The sequence below is a fragment of the Phyllobates terribilis genome, unplaced genomic scaffold (genome assembly GCF_046119375.1).
Source record: "Phyllobates terribilis strain yellow unplaced genomic scaffold, ASM4611937v1 Scaffold_13__5_contigs__length_258822181, whole genome shotgun sequence".
In the NCBI taxonomy this organism is placed as follows: Eukaryota; Metazoa; Chordata; class Amphibia; order Anura; family Dendrobatidae; genus Phyllobates; species Phyllobates terribilis.
Genome location: NW_027362773.1, coordinates 162,251,676 through 162,270,370, shown reverse-complemented (window position 1 = coordinate 162,270,370; position 18,695 = coordinate 162,251,676). Strand labels below are relative to the sequence as shown.

At 53.8% G+C, this 18,695-nt stretch overlaps 1 protein-coding gene across 2 annotated transcripts in view; it reads left to right on the top strand.

Moving 5' to 3' along the window:
- The window catches only part of MTCH2 (mitochondrial carrier 2), a 39,030-nt gene extending 29,447 nt beyond the window's left edge, over window positions 1-9,583 (top strand). For both annotated transcript variants that reach the window (XM_073658982.1, XM_073658983.1), the window contains exons 8-13: window positions 295-354; window positions 1,063-1,156; window positions 4,522-4,563; window positions 5,040-5,107; window positions 8,162-8,237; window positions 9,367-9,583. In XM_073658982.1, coding sequence (XP_073515083.1) covers window positions 295-354; window positions 1,063-1,156; window positions 4,522-4,563; window positions 5,040-5,107; window positions 8,162-8,237; window positions 9,367-9,453 — 427 coding nt within the window. In that variant the 3' untranslated portion in view covers window positions 9,454-9,583. The remainder of the gene's footprint in view (window positions 1-294; window positions 355-1,062; window positions 1,157-4,521; window positions 4,564-5,039; window positions 5,108-8,161; window positions 8,238-9,366) is intronic.
- The last annotated feature ends 9,112 nt before the right edge of the window (window positions 9,584-18,695 follow it).

Genomic DNA, 18,695 nt, shown 5'->3' with positions numbered 1-18,695 from the left:
TGTAATATATAGACATACAATAACTTTGGCGCATGTAATTCACACCACCTATTGGTTGGCTCTTAATGTTGGTGCGCAGTGTTACATATATAAGCCACAAGTATGTGAAATACTCAGTATAAAGTATTTTGTGCTCTCGGCTTAGTAAACCTCCCCGGTGACTGTATCTGTGTAAACCTCCCCGGTGACTGTATCTGTGTAAACCTCCCCGGTGACTGTATCTGTGTAAACCTCCCCGGTGACTGTATCTGTGTAATCATGCATTGTGTGACCCGGACTGATGCTCTTTTTCAGTGGGGTGTTCGGCTCCATCGTGACGATATACAGAGAAGAAGGAGTTTTGGGATTTTTTGCGTAAGTTCTTCTCTTGTTGTGTCCATGTATGTTTGTATGTTGTCCTCCACCACCTGCCAGAATTGTATGTACCAATAAGTAGAGTGCAAAATGGCAGGATACTAAGCTTCGCCGTCGCTACATTCAGGAGAAGAAAATAATGGCGGCACACCGGCCAGGTAAGTAGAGATGTCAGTAAATTTAGGGGCGCCCACAGTCCGCTGCTTCTGGTTGTGGTCTTGTGAATGCCCACTCTGTGTGCAGTCCGATTCCAGGATGGTGTTATAGATGAGCCCGGACTGGCGTGGGCAGCGCGGGGATGTGCCCGGCTCTGCAGCAGAAGTAGGAGGAAATTATTATCCACAGACTTTCCCATACCTGCATCCCCAGGGAAATCTTTTTGCCATTTTCACCCACTTATATTCTTGGATATTTCGTTGTACTCTCGTCAGGCTCAAAGTCCTGGCAACTGGTAGATTAGGGAATTGCACTATAAACGTCATAGCTCTGCTGCCGGGCCGCACGATGCACGGCGGGGCGGGGGAGGAGAACAGGTTGTGTATTGTCACATCCATTCGTTGATATGGAGAGGAGAACGTCAGGATTAAAGTAGTGATGATGGAGGCAGTCAGCATGCCTGTGCGCTGGTTGGTGATCGCTCGCGCTCAGACCTTCCCTGTACTAACCATGGACACGAGCCGTCGCCTAAACGTCTTCTCTTCCTTCCAGGGGTCTGATCCCCCGGCTGCTCGGGGACGTGCTGTCCCTGTGGATCTGCAACATGGTGGCCTTCCTCATCAACAAATACACCCTGGAAAATCAGGTAATGAAATGTCCCTTCCGCAAATACAGAGGAGTCATCTCCACAGGGCCGAGCAGGCGCTAAGATTTCTGCAACCGTGTAATACTTTATACAGCATTTGTAACGCCCTGACATCTGCTGCACATGTAGGAAGCGGAGCTCGCGCCGTACACGGCAGGCACCCACTTTATCCTTACAGCACCTGAGACCAACAGCGGCGACCGAAGCCGATGCCGGTTGCTGCTGTGCGACCTCGAGAGCCGTCATTTAGGAGACGCGATCCCGGTGGGCCGTCGTTTCTGGTAATCGATAGGCCCCTCCGCAACATGATTGCAGGATGACATTACCGCCGGGGACCGACCTGCCATGTTTGTGCTTGAGGCTCCTCTTCAGAGGCGATACTGAAGTATCTGAAGATATTATACAAGGGGTTAAGTGATTGCAAGTGCAAGTTCTCTGTGTAGTCTAAAAGAAGGTTACAAAATATTAAAAGAAAAAAAAATTTAATTATCTTTCCCAAAACAATAAATAAAGAAAAAAATCAAACCTATTTTGTATGAAAACCACCAAAAAGAAACAAAAGATGTTTATTGCCTGTAAAATAAATCTTTATTAAATGTTGCAAAAATATAAAAAGAATATCTACAGAGTAAACACGATGGAGGGTCACAAACCACCGTCACATGAGTGTCACACTTATACAAAAAATATAATAGTCTGTATATATGTAAAGTATAAAACGGTCGTCAATAGACAAAAAACCCAAATGATTTAATGCAAAATGTTAGACATCGACATGAGGTTGACGTTAGTATTTAACTAATATATATATATATATACACTGCTCAAAAAAATAAAGTGAACACTTTAACAGAATATAACTCCAAGTAAATCAAACTTCTGTGAAATCAAACTGTCCACTTAGGAAGCAACACTGATTGACAATCACTTTCACATGCTGTTGTGTAAATGGAATAGACAATAGATGGAAATTATTGGCAATCATCAAGACCCCCTCAATAAAGGAGTGGTTCTGCAGGTGGGGACCACAGACCACATCTCAGTACCAATGCTTTCTGGCTGATGTTTCGGTCACTTTTGAATGTTGGTTGCGCTTTCACACTCGTGGTAGCATGAGACGGACTCTACAACCCACAGAAGTTGCTCAGGTAGTGCAGCTCATCCAGGATGGCACATCAATGCGAGCTGTGGCAAGAAGGTTTGCGGTGTCTGTCAGCGTAGTGTCCAGAGGCTGGAGGCACTACCAGGAGACAGGCCAGTACACCAGGAGACGTGGAGGTGGCCATAGGAGGGCAACAACCCAGCAGCAGGACTGCTACCTCCACCTTTGTGCAAGGAGGAACAGGGGGAGCACTGCCAGAGCCCTGCAAAATGACCTCCAGCAGGCCACAAATGTGCATGTGTCTGCACAAACGGTTAGAAACCGACTCCATGAGGGTGGTATGAGGGCCCGACGTCCACAGATGGGGGTTGTGCTCACAGCCCAACACCGTGCAGGACGCTTGGCATTTGCCACAGAACACCAGGATTGGCAAAGTCTCCACTGGCGCCCTGTGCTCTTCACAGATGAAAGCAGGTTCACACTGAGCACATGTGACAGACGTGACAGAGTCTGGAGACGCCGTGGAGAGCGATCTGCTGCCTGCAACATCCTTCAGCATGACCGGTTTGGCAGTGGGTCAGTAATGGTGTGGGGTGGCATTTCTTTGGAGGGCCGCACAGCCCTCCATGTGCTCGCCAGAGGTAGCCTGACTGCCATTAGGTACCGAGATGAGATTCTCAGACCCCTTGTGAGACAATATGCTGGTGCGGTTGGCCCTGGGTTCCTCCTAATGCAGGACAATGCCAGACCTCATGTGGCTGGAGTGTGTCAGCAGTTCCTGCAAGATGAAGGTATTGAAGCTATGGACTGGCTGCCCGTTCCCCAGACCTGAATCCGATTGAGCACATCTGGGACATCATGTCTCGCTCCATCCACCAACGTCACGTTGCACCACAGACTGTCCAGGAGTTGGCGGATGCTTTAGTCCAGGGCTGGGAGGAGATCCCACAGGAGATCATCCGCAACCTCATCAGGAGCATGCCCAGGCATTGTAGGGAGGTCATACAGGCACGTGGAGGGCACACACAATACTCAGCCTCATCAGGAGCATGCCCAGGCGTTGTAGGGAGGTCATACAGGCACGTGAGGCCACACACAATACTGAGCCTCATCAGGAGCATGCCCAGGCGTTGTAGGGAGGTCATACAGGCACGTGGAGGCCACACACAATACTGAGCCTCATCAGGAGCATGCCCAGGCATTGTAGAGAGGTCATACAGGCACGTGGAGGCCACACACAATACTCAGCCTCATCAGGAGCATGCCCAGGCGTTGTAGGGAGGTCATACAGGCACGAGGAGGCCACACACAATACTCAGCCTCATCAGGAGCATGCCCAGGCATTGTAGAGAGGTCATACAGGCACGTGGAGGCCACACACAATACTCAGCCTCATCAGGAGCATGCCCAGGCGTTGTAGGGAGGTCATACAGGCACGAGGAGGCCACACACAATACTCAGCCTCATCAGGAGCATGCCCAGGCGTTGTAGAGAGGTCATACAGGCACGTGGAGGCCACACTCAATACTCAGCCTCATCAGGAGCATGCCCAGGCGTTGTAGGGAGGTCATACAGGCACGTGGAGGCCACACACAATACTCAGCCTCATCAGGAGCATGCCCAGGCATTGTAGGGAGGTCATACAGGCACGTGGAGGCCACACACAATACTCAGCCTCATTGTGACTTGTTTTAAGGACATTACATCAGAGTTGGATCAGCCTGTAGTGTGTTTTTCCACTTTAATTTTGGGGGTGACTCCAAATCCAGGCCTCCATTGGTTAATAAATGTGATTTCCATTGATGATTTTTGTGTGATTTTGTTGTCAGCACATTCAGCTTTCTACAGAACAAAGTATTCAATGAGGAGATTTCATTCATTCAGATCTAGGATGGGGGATTTCAGTGTTTCCTTTATTTTTTTGAGCAGTATATATAATAAATATATATATAATGTATGTATTGTATTGTACTGTACTAGAATTCAAAAGGAAAGGTAGATGCCCCGACACACGTACACCTTGCTTTATCAGGGGGCATAGTAATTGAATATGTCCCCTGATGAAGCAAGGGTGAAGCGTGCACTGGGGCATTTAAGACCACATCCCTCACTAACCATCTAGGACATGTCAGTTTCCTTTGGTGTATTCTTATACATACTGACCTGGAGAATTTTACGCCACAATAACAAAATATTCATTTTCTTAATATATTTTGGTATAATTGTGTGACAACTAATAACCTTCATTTGTTTTTTTTTCTAGGCGGTGGGGGAGATGAAAAGCTACTCTCAGGCTGTGACTGGGGTGAGTGTAGTACCAGTGTGCACCACAAGGTGAAGCTCTTCGTCTTGAGATCTCTCTATCCCGCAGCTTTGGCGTATTACCGACCATTGCCGCTACAGCACTATATATATAATATGTGATAAGGCGCGGTGTGGAGGTTATGTATCCTGAGCTTATACACAGTTATAGTCATTAATGTCCGCATTCATTGTACGATCTACGATTCCCTTTAATGTCCATACGAGTGGATAAATCTGCAAGTCCAGCGGCCATGTCCATAGTTTGAGGCCGTGGGACGGAAGCCCTTTGATCTGCCTCCTGGGGGGATCCTTGTGATTAGCCGGCTTGGCACGATGCCGGGGGGGGGGGGGGTTTATAGGGTTCCCATCCTGCAGCCACAGACAAGTGACCTCGGGACCATGGTCCTGCGGATCCACTCGCTCATCTGTAATGTCCGGCACTGACGATGGTGACCTTCTCTACTTCTGTCTCTACAGTTCCTCGCCAGCATGCTGACATATCCATTTGTCCTAGTGTCAAACCTGATGGCTGTGAATAACTGCAGGTGAGTATGCTCTGCGGTGGGGGGGGGACAGCTTGTACTCTGCGGAGTTATCCTCTGCAGGGGGCGTATGCTCTGCGGGGGGTGCTCTGCGGTGGGAGACGGGAGTTTGCTTCGTGGGGGGGGGGAGTGGTGTGCTCTGCGCTGGGGAGGGGTTGTGTGCTCTGCTGGGGGGGGGGAGTGTGCTCTGCGGGGTTATCCTCTGCGGGGGGCGTATGCTCTGCCGGGGGGGGGGGAGTGTACTCTGCGGGATTATCCTCTGTAGGGGGTGGCTTTATGCTCTGAGGGGGGGGGCGTTATGCGCTCTGAGGGGGGCGCTCTGAAAAGGAGAGTATGATCTGCGGGGGGCGTGTGCTCTGCGGGGGGGGGGGGAGTGTGCTCTGCGGGGTTATCCTCTGCGGGGGGGGCGTGTGCTCTGTGGGGTTATGCTCTGCAGGGGGGGGGGGGGAGTGTGCTCTGCTGGGTTATACTCTGCGGGGGGGGGGGAGTGTGCTCTGCGGGGTTATCCTCTGCGGGGGGGGCGTGTGCTCTGTGGGGTTATGCTCTGCAGGGGGGGGGGAGTGTGCTCTGCTGGGTTATACTTTGCGGGGGGCGTATGCTCTGCGGGGGTAGAGTGTGCTTTGTGGGGTTATGCTCTGCGAGGAGGGAGTGTTCTCTGCAGGGTTATGCTCTGCGGGGGGGGTGCTCTTCAGGGGGTGGGAGTGTGCTCTGCGGAGTTATCCTCTGCGGGGGGGCGTGTGCTCTGCTGGGTTATCCTCTGCGTGGGTAGAGTGTTATGCTCTGCGGGGTTATACTCTGCGGGGGGTGTTATGCTCTGCGGGGTTATCCTCTGCGGGGGGTGTTATGCTCTGTGGGGGGTGTTATGCTCTGCGGGGTTATACTCTGCGGGGGGTGTTATGCTCTGCGGGGGGTGTTATGCTCTGCGGGGGGTGTTATGCTCTGCGGGGTTATCCTCTGCGGGGGGTGTTATGCTCTGCGGGGTTATGCTCTGCGGGGTTATCCTCTGCGGGGGGTGTTATGCTCTGCGGGGTTATCCTCTGCTTGAGGCGTATGCTATGTGGGAGGCGTATGCTCTGCGGGGTTATACTCTGCGGGAGGCTTATGCTCTGTGGGGTTATCCTCTGCGGGAGGCGTATGTTCTGTGGGGTTATCCTCTGCGGGAGGCGTATGTTCTGTGGGGTTATCCTCTGCGGGAGGCGTATACTCTGCGGGGTTATCCTCTGCGGGGGTTGTTATGCTCTGCGGGGTTATCCTCTGCGGGAGGCGTATGCTCTGCGGGGTTATACTCTGCGGGGGGTGTCATACTCTGCGGGGGGTGTCATGCTCTGCGGGGTTATACTCTGCGGGGGGTGTCATGCTCTGCGGGGTTATACTCTGCGGGGGGTGTCATGCTCTGCGGGGTTATCCTCTGCGGGGGTGTTATGCTCTGCGGGGTTATGCTCTGCGGGAGGCGTATGCTCTGCGGGGTTATCCTCTGCGGGAGGCGTATGCTCTGCGGGGTTATCCTCTGCGGGAGGCGTATGCTCTGCGGGGTTATCCTCTGCGGGGGGTGTTATGCTCTGCGGGGTTATCCTCTGCGGTGGGTGTTATGCTCTGCGGGGTTATCCTCTGCGGGAGGCGTATGCTCTGCGGGGTTATCCTCTGCGGGAGGCGTATGCTCTGCGGGGTTATCCTCTGCGGGGGGTGTTATGCTCTGCGGGGTTATCCTCTGCGGTGGGTGTTATGCTCTGCGGGGTTATCCTCTGCGGGAGGCGTATGCTCTGCGGGGTTATCCTCTGCGGGGGGTGTTATGCTCTGCGGGGTTATCCTCTGCGGGAGGCGTATGCTCTGCGGGGTTATCCTCTGCGGGGGGTGTTATGCTCTGCGGGGTTATCCTCTGCTGGGGGATCACTAGACTGCTGTGATCTGTGATTGGCTGCAGTGGGCAGATGGCTGGAGCGGCATATCAGTCAGCACTGCAGCCAGTGGTTATACTCTGCGGGGGGTGTTATGCTCTGCGTGGTTATACTCTGCGGGGGGTGTTATGCTCTGCGTGGTTATACTCTGCGGGGGGTGTTATGCTCTGCGTGGTTATACTCTGCGGGGGGTGTTATGCTCTGCGGGGTTATCCTCTGCGGGGGGTGTTATGCTCTGCGGGGTTATCCTCTGCGGGAGGCGTATGCTCTGCGTGGTTATACTCTGCGGGGGGTGTCATGCTCTGCGGGGTTATCCTCTGCTGGGGGTGTCATGCTCTGCGGGGTTATGCTCTGCGGGGTTATGCTCTGCGGGAGGCTTATCCTCTGCGGGAGGCGTATGCTCTGCGGGGTTATCCTCTGCGGGGGGTGTTATGCTCTGCGGGGTTATCCTCTGCGGTGGGTGTTATGCTCTGCGGGGTTATCCTCTGCGGGAGGCGTATGCTCTGCGGGGTTATCCTCTGCGGGGGGTGTTATGCTCTGTGGGGTTATCCTCTGCGGGGGGTGTTATGCTCTGCAGGGGGTGTTATGCTCTGCAGGGGGTGTTATGCTCTGCGGGGTTATCCTATGCGGGGGGTGTTATGCTCTGCGGGGTTATCCTCTGCGGGGGGTGTTATGCTCTGCGGGGTTATCCTCTGTGGGGTTATCCTCTGCGGGAGGCGTATGCTCTGCGGGGTTATACTCTGCGGGAGGCGTATACTCTGCGGGGTTATCCTCTGCGGGGGGTATTATGCTCTGCGGGGTTATCCTCTGCGGGAGGCGTATGCTCTGCGGGGGGTGTCATGCTCTGCGGGGTTATACTCTGCGGGGGGTGTCATGCTCTTCGGGGTTATCCTCTGCGGGGGGTGTTATGCTCTGCGGGGGGTGTCATGCTCTGCGGGGTTATACTCTGCGGGGGGTGTCATGCTCTGCGGGGTTATCCTCTGCGGGGGGTGTCATGCTCTTCGGGGTTATCCTCTGCGGGGGGTGTTATGCTCTGCGGGGTTATCCTCTGCGGGGGGTGTTATGCTCTGCGGGGCTATCCTCTGCGGGGGGTGTTATGCTCTGCGTGGCTCTCCTCCTGTGTTGCTCACGTCTTATGATGGACTGACGCTTGCGGTTTCAGGCTCGCTGGCGGCTGCCTCCCCTACGCTCCCGTCTACTCCTCCTGGATGGATTGCTGGAGTCAGCTCAGCAAAGAGGTAAAGACACATTTTGGGTTGTTTTTTTTCTTGACTTTTATTTTCAGGCCCTATAAACATTTTGAAAAGTCCCCTGAACCTGTGAGTTTTTGCCCCCGGACGGTTCTGCATCGATGAGTTCTGTGAGGGGAGATGAGGATCGGGTAGTTGGATTTCAGCATGCCCAATCGTTTTGTCCTTGGACGCTCCTGTGCTCTGCGCCGGGACCAGAAGTGATGAGATCTCGTTCTTTGGTCACTAGACTGCTGTGATCTGTGATTGGCTACAGTGGGCAGATGGCTGGAGCGGCATATCAGTCAGCACTGCAGCCAGTCACAGGCAGCAGTGGTCAGTTAATTCAAGGATGAGACCATTTTGCTTCCAGTTTAAGCTCAGACCACAGGAGCGTCCCGCACTGGATCTACGGAGGTGACAGAAACTTGGTGGCAGATTTTATTATTTTAAGCCTCTTTGCTGGTAAGTTTTGTTTTGGAGCCTGAACAACTTCCTTATTCTTCTGATTTTGGCTAAAAAAAAAAAATAAAAAAAATCCATTTCACAATACGATTTCATGACAAATTTGTTAGCGTTTGTCGTCCGCAGCCTCTATGTATCACTGTACATAGACTGAAGACTGAGTTACCAGCGATCAGTCAGTGAGCTTGTTCTCTGTAACCATCCTGTCTTCGGAAAATCCACTTACAAGATGGTTGAGGTTAAGCGGGAGAAGGAGCTCGCTGATGGATGGACTGGTGACTCATTCTGCAGTCTACTATGTGATGGAGGATGTAGAAGTCGAACCACAACATTTGTAATGAAACCTTATCATAAAAATAATCGTTAGCTGAAATGACCTGCATTAAAAGATAAAAATAAAAAAATAATGCCCCCAGCGGCGTCCGGACCCTCCTCACCCAAATCCTCCCGATCACCAGAGTCTGACCACAGCCAGGAAGGTTACTCTCCAGGGCATTGCCGTCCATGGTGTCCTCCAGTGCCGCATGCCCTATAGCAGGTGTCAGTCTGTATCATTGCAGTAGGGTGTGAGACCTCCGTGTACTGTGGAGGTGGAGGGTGTCTGTATACTGCTGGGAGTGTCTGTATACTGCGGAGGCCGTATATTCATGCTGTTGACCTTTTTGTTTTTTAGGGAAACACAAATCGGGGTAACAGCCTGTTTTTCCGCAAAGTTCCTGCTGGAAAGAGCTACGTCTATGAACAGAAGAGATTTTATTAATGTGACCCCGGCCTGCACCTGCCGCGTTTCGCTCTTCGGGGGATCGGGGAGAGTTTAATTTGTACACATTTTGTTTACGATTCAATATAATTTTCCTTTTTAATAAACATTCATTATGTACAGATCAAAACTGTGACAGAGCGGCCATCATTCCTCTAGTGACCCGCCAGGGACCATGACAGGGTGGCCATCATTCCTCTAGTGACCCGCCGGAGACCATGACAGAGTGGCCATATTTCCTCCGGGGACCATGAGAGGGTGGCCATCTTTCCTCCGGGGTCCCGCCGCCTCAGTGACAGGGTGGCCATCTTTCCTCCTGGGACCCGCCGGCTCAGTGACAGGGTGGCCATCTTTCCTCCAGGGACCCGCCGGCACAGTGACAGGGTGGCTCTTTTTCTTCCGGGACTCGCCAGCTCAGTGACAGGGTGGCCATCTTTCCTCCGGGGACCCGTCGGCTCAGTGACAGGGTGGCCATCTTTCCTCCAGGGACCCGCCGGCACAGTGACAGGGTGGCCCTCTTTCCTCCGGGAACCCTTGCACTGAAATGCCTGATTGCTGCAATAATGGGTGCAGATGCAGCAGCTGAATTCCAACTGTTACCCACTTGTGCAGCGATATTGGGGCGTCCGGTCAGTGCACTAATAAATATATCCTGTATACATGAGGCGCCCGTAGTTGGCACCACTGGTCGTTATATAACACCGGAGAGCAAACTTTGTCTGGTTTTCATTGATACACTGGTTCCAATGACCCCATGAGGGAGTGTTCACACATGGCAGATTTGGTACAGATTTTCCACCCAGATCTGCAGGCAGGAAAAAGATCTGTATCACGATTTGACCTATGGAGCGGATTTCATACTGTGCGGCCCGGTAGTTTCTGCTGCGGATTTCATACTGTGCGGCCCGGTAGATTCTGCTGCGGATTTCATACTGTGCAGCCCGGTAGATTCTGCTGCGGATTTCATACTGTGCGGCCCGGTAGATTCTGCTGCGGATTTCATACTGTGCGGCCCGGTAGTTTCTGCTGCGGATTTCATGCTGTGCGGCCCGGTAGATTCTGCTGCGGATTTCATACTGTGCGGCCCGGTAGATTCTGCTGCGGATTTCATGCTGTGCGGCCCGGTAGTTTCTGCTGCGCATTTCATACTGTGCGGCCCGGTAGTTTCTGCTGCGCATTTCATACTGTGCGGCCCGGTAGTTTCTGCTGCGGATTTCATACTGTGCAGCCCGGTAGATTCTGCTGCGGATTTCATACTGTGCGGCCCGGTAGATTCTGCTGCGGATTTCATACTGTGCGGCCCGGTAGTTTCTGCTGCGGATTTCATACTGTGCGGCCCGGTAGATTCTGCTGCGGATTTCATACTGTGCGGCCCGGTAGTTTCTGCTGCGGATTTCATGCTGTGCGGCCCGGTAGATTCTGCTGCGGATTTCATACTGTGCGGCCCGGTAGTTTCTGCTGCGGATTTCATGCTGTGCGGCCCGGTAGATTCTGCTGCGGATTTCATGCTGTGCGGCCCGGTAGTTTCTGCTGCGCATTTCATACTGTGCGGCCCGGTAGTTTCTGCTGCGCATTTCATACTGTGCGGCCCGGTAGTTTCTGCTGCGCATTTCATACTGTGCGGCCCGGTAGTTTCTGCTGCGCATTTCATACTGTGCGGCCCGGTAGTTTCTGCTGCGCATTTCATACTGTGCGGCCCGGTAGTTTCTGCTGCGCATTTCATACTGTGCGGCCCGGTAGTTTCTGCTGCGCATTTCATACTGTGCGGCCCGGTAGTTTCTGCTGCGGATTTCATACTGTGCGGCCCGGTAGTTTCTGCTGCGGATTTCATACTGTGCGGCCCGGTAGTTTCTGCTGCGCATTTCATACTGTGCGGCCCGGTAGTTTCTGCTGCGCATTTCATACTGTGCGGCCCGGTAGTTTCTGCTGCGCATTTCATACTGTGCGGCCCGGTAGTTTCTGCTGCGCATTTCATGCTGTGCGGCCCGGTAGTTTCTGCTGCGCATTTCATACTGTGCGGCCCGGTAGTTTCTGCTGCGCATTTCATACTGTGCGGCCCGGTAGTTTCTGCTGCGCATTTCATACTGTGCGGCCCGGTAGTTTCTGCTGCGCATTTCATACTGTGCGGCCCGGTAGTTTCTGCTGCGCATTTCATACTGTGCGGCCCGGTAGTTTCTGCTGCGCATTTCATACTGTGCGGCCCGGTAGTTTCTGCTGCGCATTTCATACTTTGCAGAGCACATGCTAAAACTGCAGCAAATCTGCGTCAAAGACTACACTTTTAGTTTGTGTTTCAGATTTACAGCCGATCTGCGACAAAATCAGTAACACAAAATCCACAGCAGAGATTTATGTCACAGGAGGTGATTGGATCCAGGGATCGTCCAGGCTCTAAACACAGACTTCTCAGCCAATCACTGACCTCACTGGTGCCCCGCCTCAGCCTCTGATTGGCTGAGCAGTTATTTCCTGTCTGTCAAGGGCAGGAGCGGAGCAGAGACCGGCAAGGACCTCAGGGAGCGACTTATTGAGGGCGGTGGGGGATCAGCGAGGGATGATTTTGCCTTTTATAAAAAAATATATGTTCATTGTGCACTTTGTATTAATACAAGAAGCAAATCCAAACCTGCCTGAGACCTACAAGATGCCAGCCCAGGATGGCCCCCACCATTATTACCCTACAACCCATGGATGAAGACATGGCGGCGGGTGGAGGATCATCCAGCTCACTGGTCTCAGAAGGGGGAGTAGTAATAGGATTAACCCCATCTGATTTTTCTCTGGTCCTGGACCTTGTCTGTGGCCCGTCCTCCTCACCACCTCTGGTCCTGGATCTGTTGTCTGTAGCCCGTCCTCCTCACCTCTGGTCCTGAATCTGTTGTCTGTGGCCCATCCTCCTCACCTCTGGTCCTGGATCTGCTGTCTGTGGCCCATCCTCCTTCTCCTCCTCACCTCTGGTCCTGGATCTGCTGTCTTTGGCCCATCCTCCTTCTCCTCACCTCTGGTCCTGGATCTGCTGTCTGTGGCCCATCCTCCTTCTCCTCCTCACCTCTGGTCCTGGATCTGCTGTCTTTGGCCCATCCTCCTTCTCCTCCTCACCTCTAGTCCTGGATCTGCTGTCTGTGGTCCATCCTCTTCCTCACCTCTGGTCTTGGATCTGTTGTCTGTGGCCCGTTCTCCTCACCTCTGGTCCTGGATCTGTTGTCTGTGGCCCGTCCTCCTCACCTCTGATCCTGGATCTGTTGTCTGTGGCCCGTCCTCCTCACCTCTGGTCCTGGATCTGCTGTCTGTGGCCCATCCTCCTTCTCCTCCTCACCTCTGGTCCTGGATCTGTTGTCTGTGGCCCGTCCTCCTCCTGGCCTCTGGTTCTGGATCTGCTGTCTGTGGCCCGTCCTCCTCCTCCTCCTCCTCTTGGCCTCTGGTCCTGGATCTGCTGTCTGTGGCCCGTCCTCCTCCTCCTCCTCCTCCTCTTGGCCTCTGGTCCTGGATCTGCTGTCTGTGGCCCGTCCTCCTCCTGGCCTCTGGTTCTGGATCTGCTGTCTGTGGCCCGTCCTCCTCCTCCTCCTCTTGGCCTCTGGTCCTGGATCTGCTGTCTGTGGCCCGTCCTCCCCCTGGCCTCTGGTTCTGGATCTGCTGTCTGTGGCCCGTCCTCCTCCTCACCTCTCGGACAGGAAGTAGCTGTCTGATCGCTGCCATTGGCGGCCGTACTAGGTCACATGGGGTTTGTCACCCCGCGGCTTTTCCTCTCTCCTTAGCAGTCACCCATAGTGATAAAACCAAAGTTCTTTCTTCTCTGCGGTAATGGATGGCGCGCTCAGTTGCCGTAGTTACTGGCCACTTTCAGAGCCTGGCTGTTGTGATGGTGTTGTCTCCATGCATGCCCCCCCCCCCCTGCTCCACCAGGGTCTGATGCCAGGCCTGCCCCCCCCCCCCGCTCCACCTGGGTCTGATGCCAGGCCTGCCCACCCCTACACCAGGGTCTGATGAGAGACATGCCCACCCTTCCACGAGGGTCTGATGCCAGACATGCCCACCCCTCCACCTGGGACTTATGCCAGGCATGCCCACCCCTCCACCTGGGACTTATGCCAGGCATGCCCCCCCCCCACACCAGGGTCTGATGCCAGGCATGCCCCCCCCCCCACACCAGGGTCTGATGCAAGGCCTGCTCCCCCCTACGCCAGGGTCTGATGCAAGGCCTGCCCCCCCCTACGCCAGGGTCTGATGCCAGGCATGTCCACCCCTCCACCAGGGTCTGATGCCAGGCCTGTCCACCCCTACACCAGGGTCTGATGAGAGACATGCCCACCCTTCCACCAGGGTCTGATGCCAGACATGCCCACCCCTCCACCTGGGACTTATGCCAGGTGTGCCCACCCCTCCACCTGGGACTTATGCCAGGCATGCCCCCCCCCACACCAGGATCTGATGCAAGGCCTGCCCCCCCTACGCCAGGGTCTGATGCCAGGCATGTCCACCTCTCCACCAGGGTCTGATGCCAAGCCTGCCCCCCCAAGCCAGGATCTGATGCAAGGCCTGCCCCCACCTACGCCAGGGTCTGATGCCAGGCCCGCCCCCCTCCGCTAGGGACTGATGCCAAGCCTGCCCCCCCCCCCCGCCAGGGTCTGATGCAAGGCCTGCCCCCCCCCGCCAGGGTCTGATGCAAGGCCTGCCCCCACCTACGCCAGGGTCTGATGCCAGGCCCGCCCCCCTCTCCGCTAGGGTCTGATGCCAAGCCTGCCCCCCCTATGCCAGGGTCTGATGCCAAGCCTGTCCCCCCCCCCCCCATATGCCAGGGTCTGATGCAAGGCCTGCCCCCCCCTATGCCAGGGTCTGATGCCAGACATGCCCACCCCTACGCTAGGGTCTAATGCCAGGCATGCCCACCCTTACACCAGAGTCTGATGCCAGGCATGCCCACCCCTCCACCAGGGTCTGATGCCAGGCCCGCCCCCCCTCTCCGCCAGGGACTGATGCCAAGCCTGCCCCCCCCACGCCAGGGACGGATGCCAAGCCTGCCCCCCCCACGACAGGGTCTGATGCAAGGCCTGCCCCCCACGACAGGGTCTGATGCCAAGCCTGCCCCCCCCCAAGCCAGGATCTGATGCAAGGCCTGCCCCCCCCTACGCCAGGGTCTGATGCCAGGCCCGCCCCCCTCTCCGCTAGGGTCTGATGCCAAGCCTGCCCCCCCTACTCCAGGGTCTGATGCCAAGCCTGTCCCCCCCCATATGCCAGGGTCTGATGCAAGGCCTGCCCTCCCCTATGCCAGGGTCTGATGCAAGGCCCTTCCCCATCCCCCTACGCCAGGGTCTGATGCCAGACATGCCCACCCCTACGCTAGGGTCTGATGCCAGACATGCCCACCCATACGCTAGGGTCTAATGCCAGGCATGCCCACCCTTACACCAGAGTCTGATGCCAAGCATGCCCACCCCTCCACCAGGGTCTGATGCCAGGCCCGCCCCCCCTCTCCGCCAGGGACTGATGCCAAGCCTGCCCCCTCCCCACGACAGGGTCTGATACAAGGCCTGCCCCCCCACGACAGGGTCTGATGCCAGGCCTTCCCCCTCCGCCAGAGTCTGATGCCAGGCATGCCCACCCCTACGCTAGGGTCTGATGCCAGATATGTCCAGCCCTATGCCAGAGTCTGATGCCAGGCCTACCTACACCAGGGTCTGACGCCGGACATGCCCACCCCTAAACTAGGGGCTGATGCTAGGTATGTCCACCCCTCCACCAGGGGCTGATGCTAGGTATGTCCACCCCTCCACCAGGGGCTGATGCTAGGTATGTCCACCCCTCCACCAGGGTCTGATGCCAGGCATGTCCACCCCTCCACCAGGGTCTGATGCCAGACATGCCCTCCCCTACACCGGGGTCTGATTCCAGTCATGCCTACCCCGCCACCAGGATCTGATGCCAGTCATGCCCACCCCTCCACCAGGGTCTGCTGCCAGTCATGCCCACCCCTACACCATGATCAGATGCCAGGCATGCCCACCCTTATAACAGAGCCCGAGTACCACCCTTACACACAACTTGCCACAAATAGGCATGGCTATCCCTACGAAAGACCAGAGGGTGACTGCCCACTTTGCACCCTTCATAGCTAGTCATGCCAGGCTTGTATGCCCACCCATTTACTGCCACCTCTGCACCCCCTTCACATACCCCCTTCACTGCAAACAGATTTATACAGCCACCACTAGGGGGAGCACACTACACACAGCCACCACTAGGAGGAACTCACTGCGTACAGATTTATAGTCACCACTAGGGGGAGCTCACTACATACAGATTTATACAGCCATCACTAGGGGAGCTCACTAGATACAGATTTATACAGCCACCACTAGAGGGAGCTCACTACATACAGATTTATACAGCCACCACTAGAGGTAGCTCACTACATACAGACTTATACAGCCACCACTTGGGGGAGCTCACTACATTCAGATTTATACAGCAACCACTAGAGGTAGCTCCCTACATACAGACTTATACAGCCACCACTAGGGGGAGCTCACTACATACAGATTTATACAGCGACCACTAGAGGGAGCTCACTACATACAGACTTATACAGCCACCACTAGGGGGAGCTCACTACATACAGATTTATAAGGTTACCACTAGGGGGAGCTCACTATATACAGATTTATAAGATTATCACTAGTGGGAGCTCGCTACATACAGATTTTTAGAGCCACCACTAGGGGGAGCTCACTACAAACAGATTTATACAACCACCACTAGGGGGAGCGCACTACACACAGCCACCACTAGGGGGAAATCACTGCGTACAGATTTATAATCACCACTAGGGGGAGCTCACTGCATACAGATTTATAGAGCCACCACTAGATGGAGCTAGCTCACTACATACAGATTTATAGAGCCACCACTAGGGGGAGCTCACTACAAACAGATTTATACAGCCACCACTAGAGGGAGCTCACTACATACAGATTTATACAGCCACCACTAAGGGAGCTCACTGCATACAGATTTATACAGCCACCACTAGAGGGAGCTCACTACATACAGATTTATACAACCACCACTAGGGGGAGCTCACTACATACAGATTTATACAGCCACCACTAGGGGGAGGTCACCATATATAGAAAATCTGTATGCAGTGAGCTCCCCCTAGTGGTGGTTATACAAATTTGTATGTAGTGAGCTCCCCTTAGTGGTGGACACAGATGCAGTTGAAGCCTGGATCTTAGCCTTCCAGGTCAACAGGACATGCAAATTCAGGACTGGATTTGGGACTGCTGGAAGGTGTGTGGGTGTATACATTTATATTAAATGAGATTTCCCTAGTGGTGTATATATGTACACTTGGTGTGTGTGTGTGTTAGTGTGTTACCTTGTTGTTCAGTAATGTGTATGTGTTTTTGTATCTTCTGCTTTCTGTGTTTTCAGCTGATTTGTGAGTTTTCTGCTCTTGCGGGTGTATTCGTGGTTCTTTCTGCTCTTGCGGGTGTATTCGTGGTTCTTTCTGCTCTTGCGGGTGTATTCGTGGTTCTTTCTGCTCTTGCGGGTGTATTCGTGGTTCTTTCTGCTCTTGCGGGTGTATTCGTGGTTCTTTCTGCTCTTGCGGGTGTATTCGTGGTTCTTTCTGCTCTTGCGGGTGTATTCGTGGCTCTTTCTGCTCTTGCGGGTGTATTCGTGGTTCTTTCTGCTCTTGCGGGTGTATTCGTGGTTCTTTCTGCTCTTGCGGGTGTATTCGTGGTTCTTTCTGCTCTTGCGGGTGTATTCGTGGTTCTTTCTGCTCTTGCGGGTGTATTCGTGGTTCTTTCTGCTCTTGCGGGTGTATTCGTGGTTCTTTCTGCTCTTGCGGGTGTATTCGTGGTTCTTTCTGCTCTTGCGGGTGTATTCGTGGTTCTTTCTGCTCTTGCGGGTGTATTCGTGGTTCTTTCTGCTCTTGCGGGTGTATTCGTGGTTCTTTCTGCTCTTGCGGGTGTATTCGTGGTTCTTTCTGCTCTTGCGAGTATTCGTGGTTCTTTCTGCTCTTGCGGGTGTATTCGTGGTTCTTTCTGCTCTTGCGAGTATTCGTGGTTCTTTCTGCTCTTGCGTGTATTCGTGGTTCTTTCTGCTCTTGCGTGTATTCGTGGTTCTTTCTGCTCTTGCGTGTATTCGTGGTTCTTTCTGCTCTTGCGGGTATTCGTGGTTCTTTCTGCTCTTGCGGGTGTATTCGTGGTTCTTTCTGCTCTTGCGGGTGTATTCGTGGTTCTTTCTGCTCTTGCGGGTGTATTCGTGGTTTTCTGCTCTTGCGGGTGTATTCGTGGTTCTTTCTGCTCTTGAGGGTGTATTCGTGGTTCTTTCTGCTCTTGCGGGTGTATTCGTGGTTCTTTCTGCTCTTGCGGGTGTATTCGTGGTTCTTTCTGCTCTTGCGGGTATTCGTGGTTCTTTCTGCTCTTGCGGGTGTATTCGTGGTTCTTTCTGCTATTGCGGGTGTATTCGTGGTTCTTTCTGCTCTTGCGGGTGTATTCGTGGTTCTTTCTGCTCTTGCGGGTGTATTCGTGGTTCTTTCTGCTCTTGCGAGTATTCGTGGTTCTTTCTGCTCTTGCGGGTATTCGTGGTTCTTTCTGCTCTTGCGGGTATTCGTGGTTCTTTCTGCTCTTGCGGGTATTCGTGGTTCTTTCTGCTCTTGCGGGTATTCGTGGTTCTTTCTGCTCTTGCAGGTGTATTCATGGTTCTTTCTGCTCTTGCGGGTGTATTCCTGGTTCTTTCTGCTCTTGCGGGTATTCCTGGTTCTTTCTGCTCTTGCGGGTATTCCTGGTTCTTTCTGCTCTTGCGGGTGTATTCCTGGTTCTTTCTGCTCTTGCGGGTATTTATGGTTCTTTCTGCTCTTGCGGGTATTTATGGTTCTTTCTGCTCTTGCGGGTATTTATGGTTCTTTCTGCTCTTGCGGGTATTTATGGTTCTTTTTGCTCTTGCGGGTATTCCTGGTTCTTTCTGCTCTTGCGGGTGTATTCCTGGTTCTTTCTGCTCTTGCGGGTGTATTCCTGGTTCTTTCTGCTCTTGCGGGGATTCGTGGTTCTTTCTGCTCTTGCGGGTATTCAAGGTTCTTTCTGCCCTTGCGTGTATTCATGGTTCTTTCTGCTCTTGCGGGTATTCATGGTTCTTTCTGCTCTTGCGGGTATTCATGGTTCTTTCTGCTCTTGCGGGTGTATTCATGGTTCTTTCTGCTCTTGCGGGTGTATTCATGGTTCTTTCTGCTCTTGCGGGTG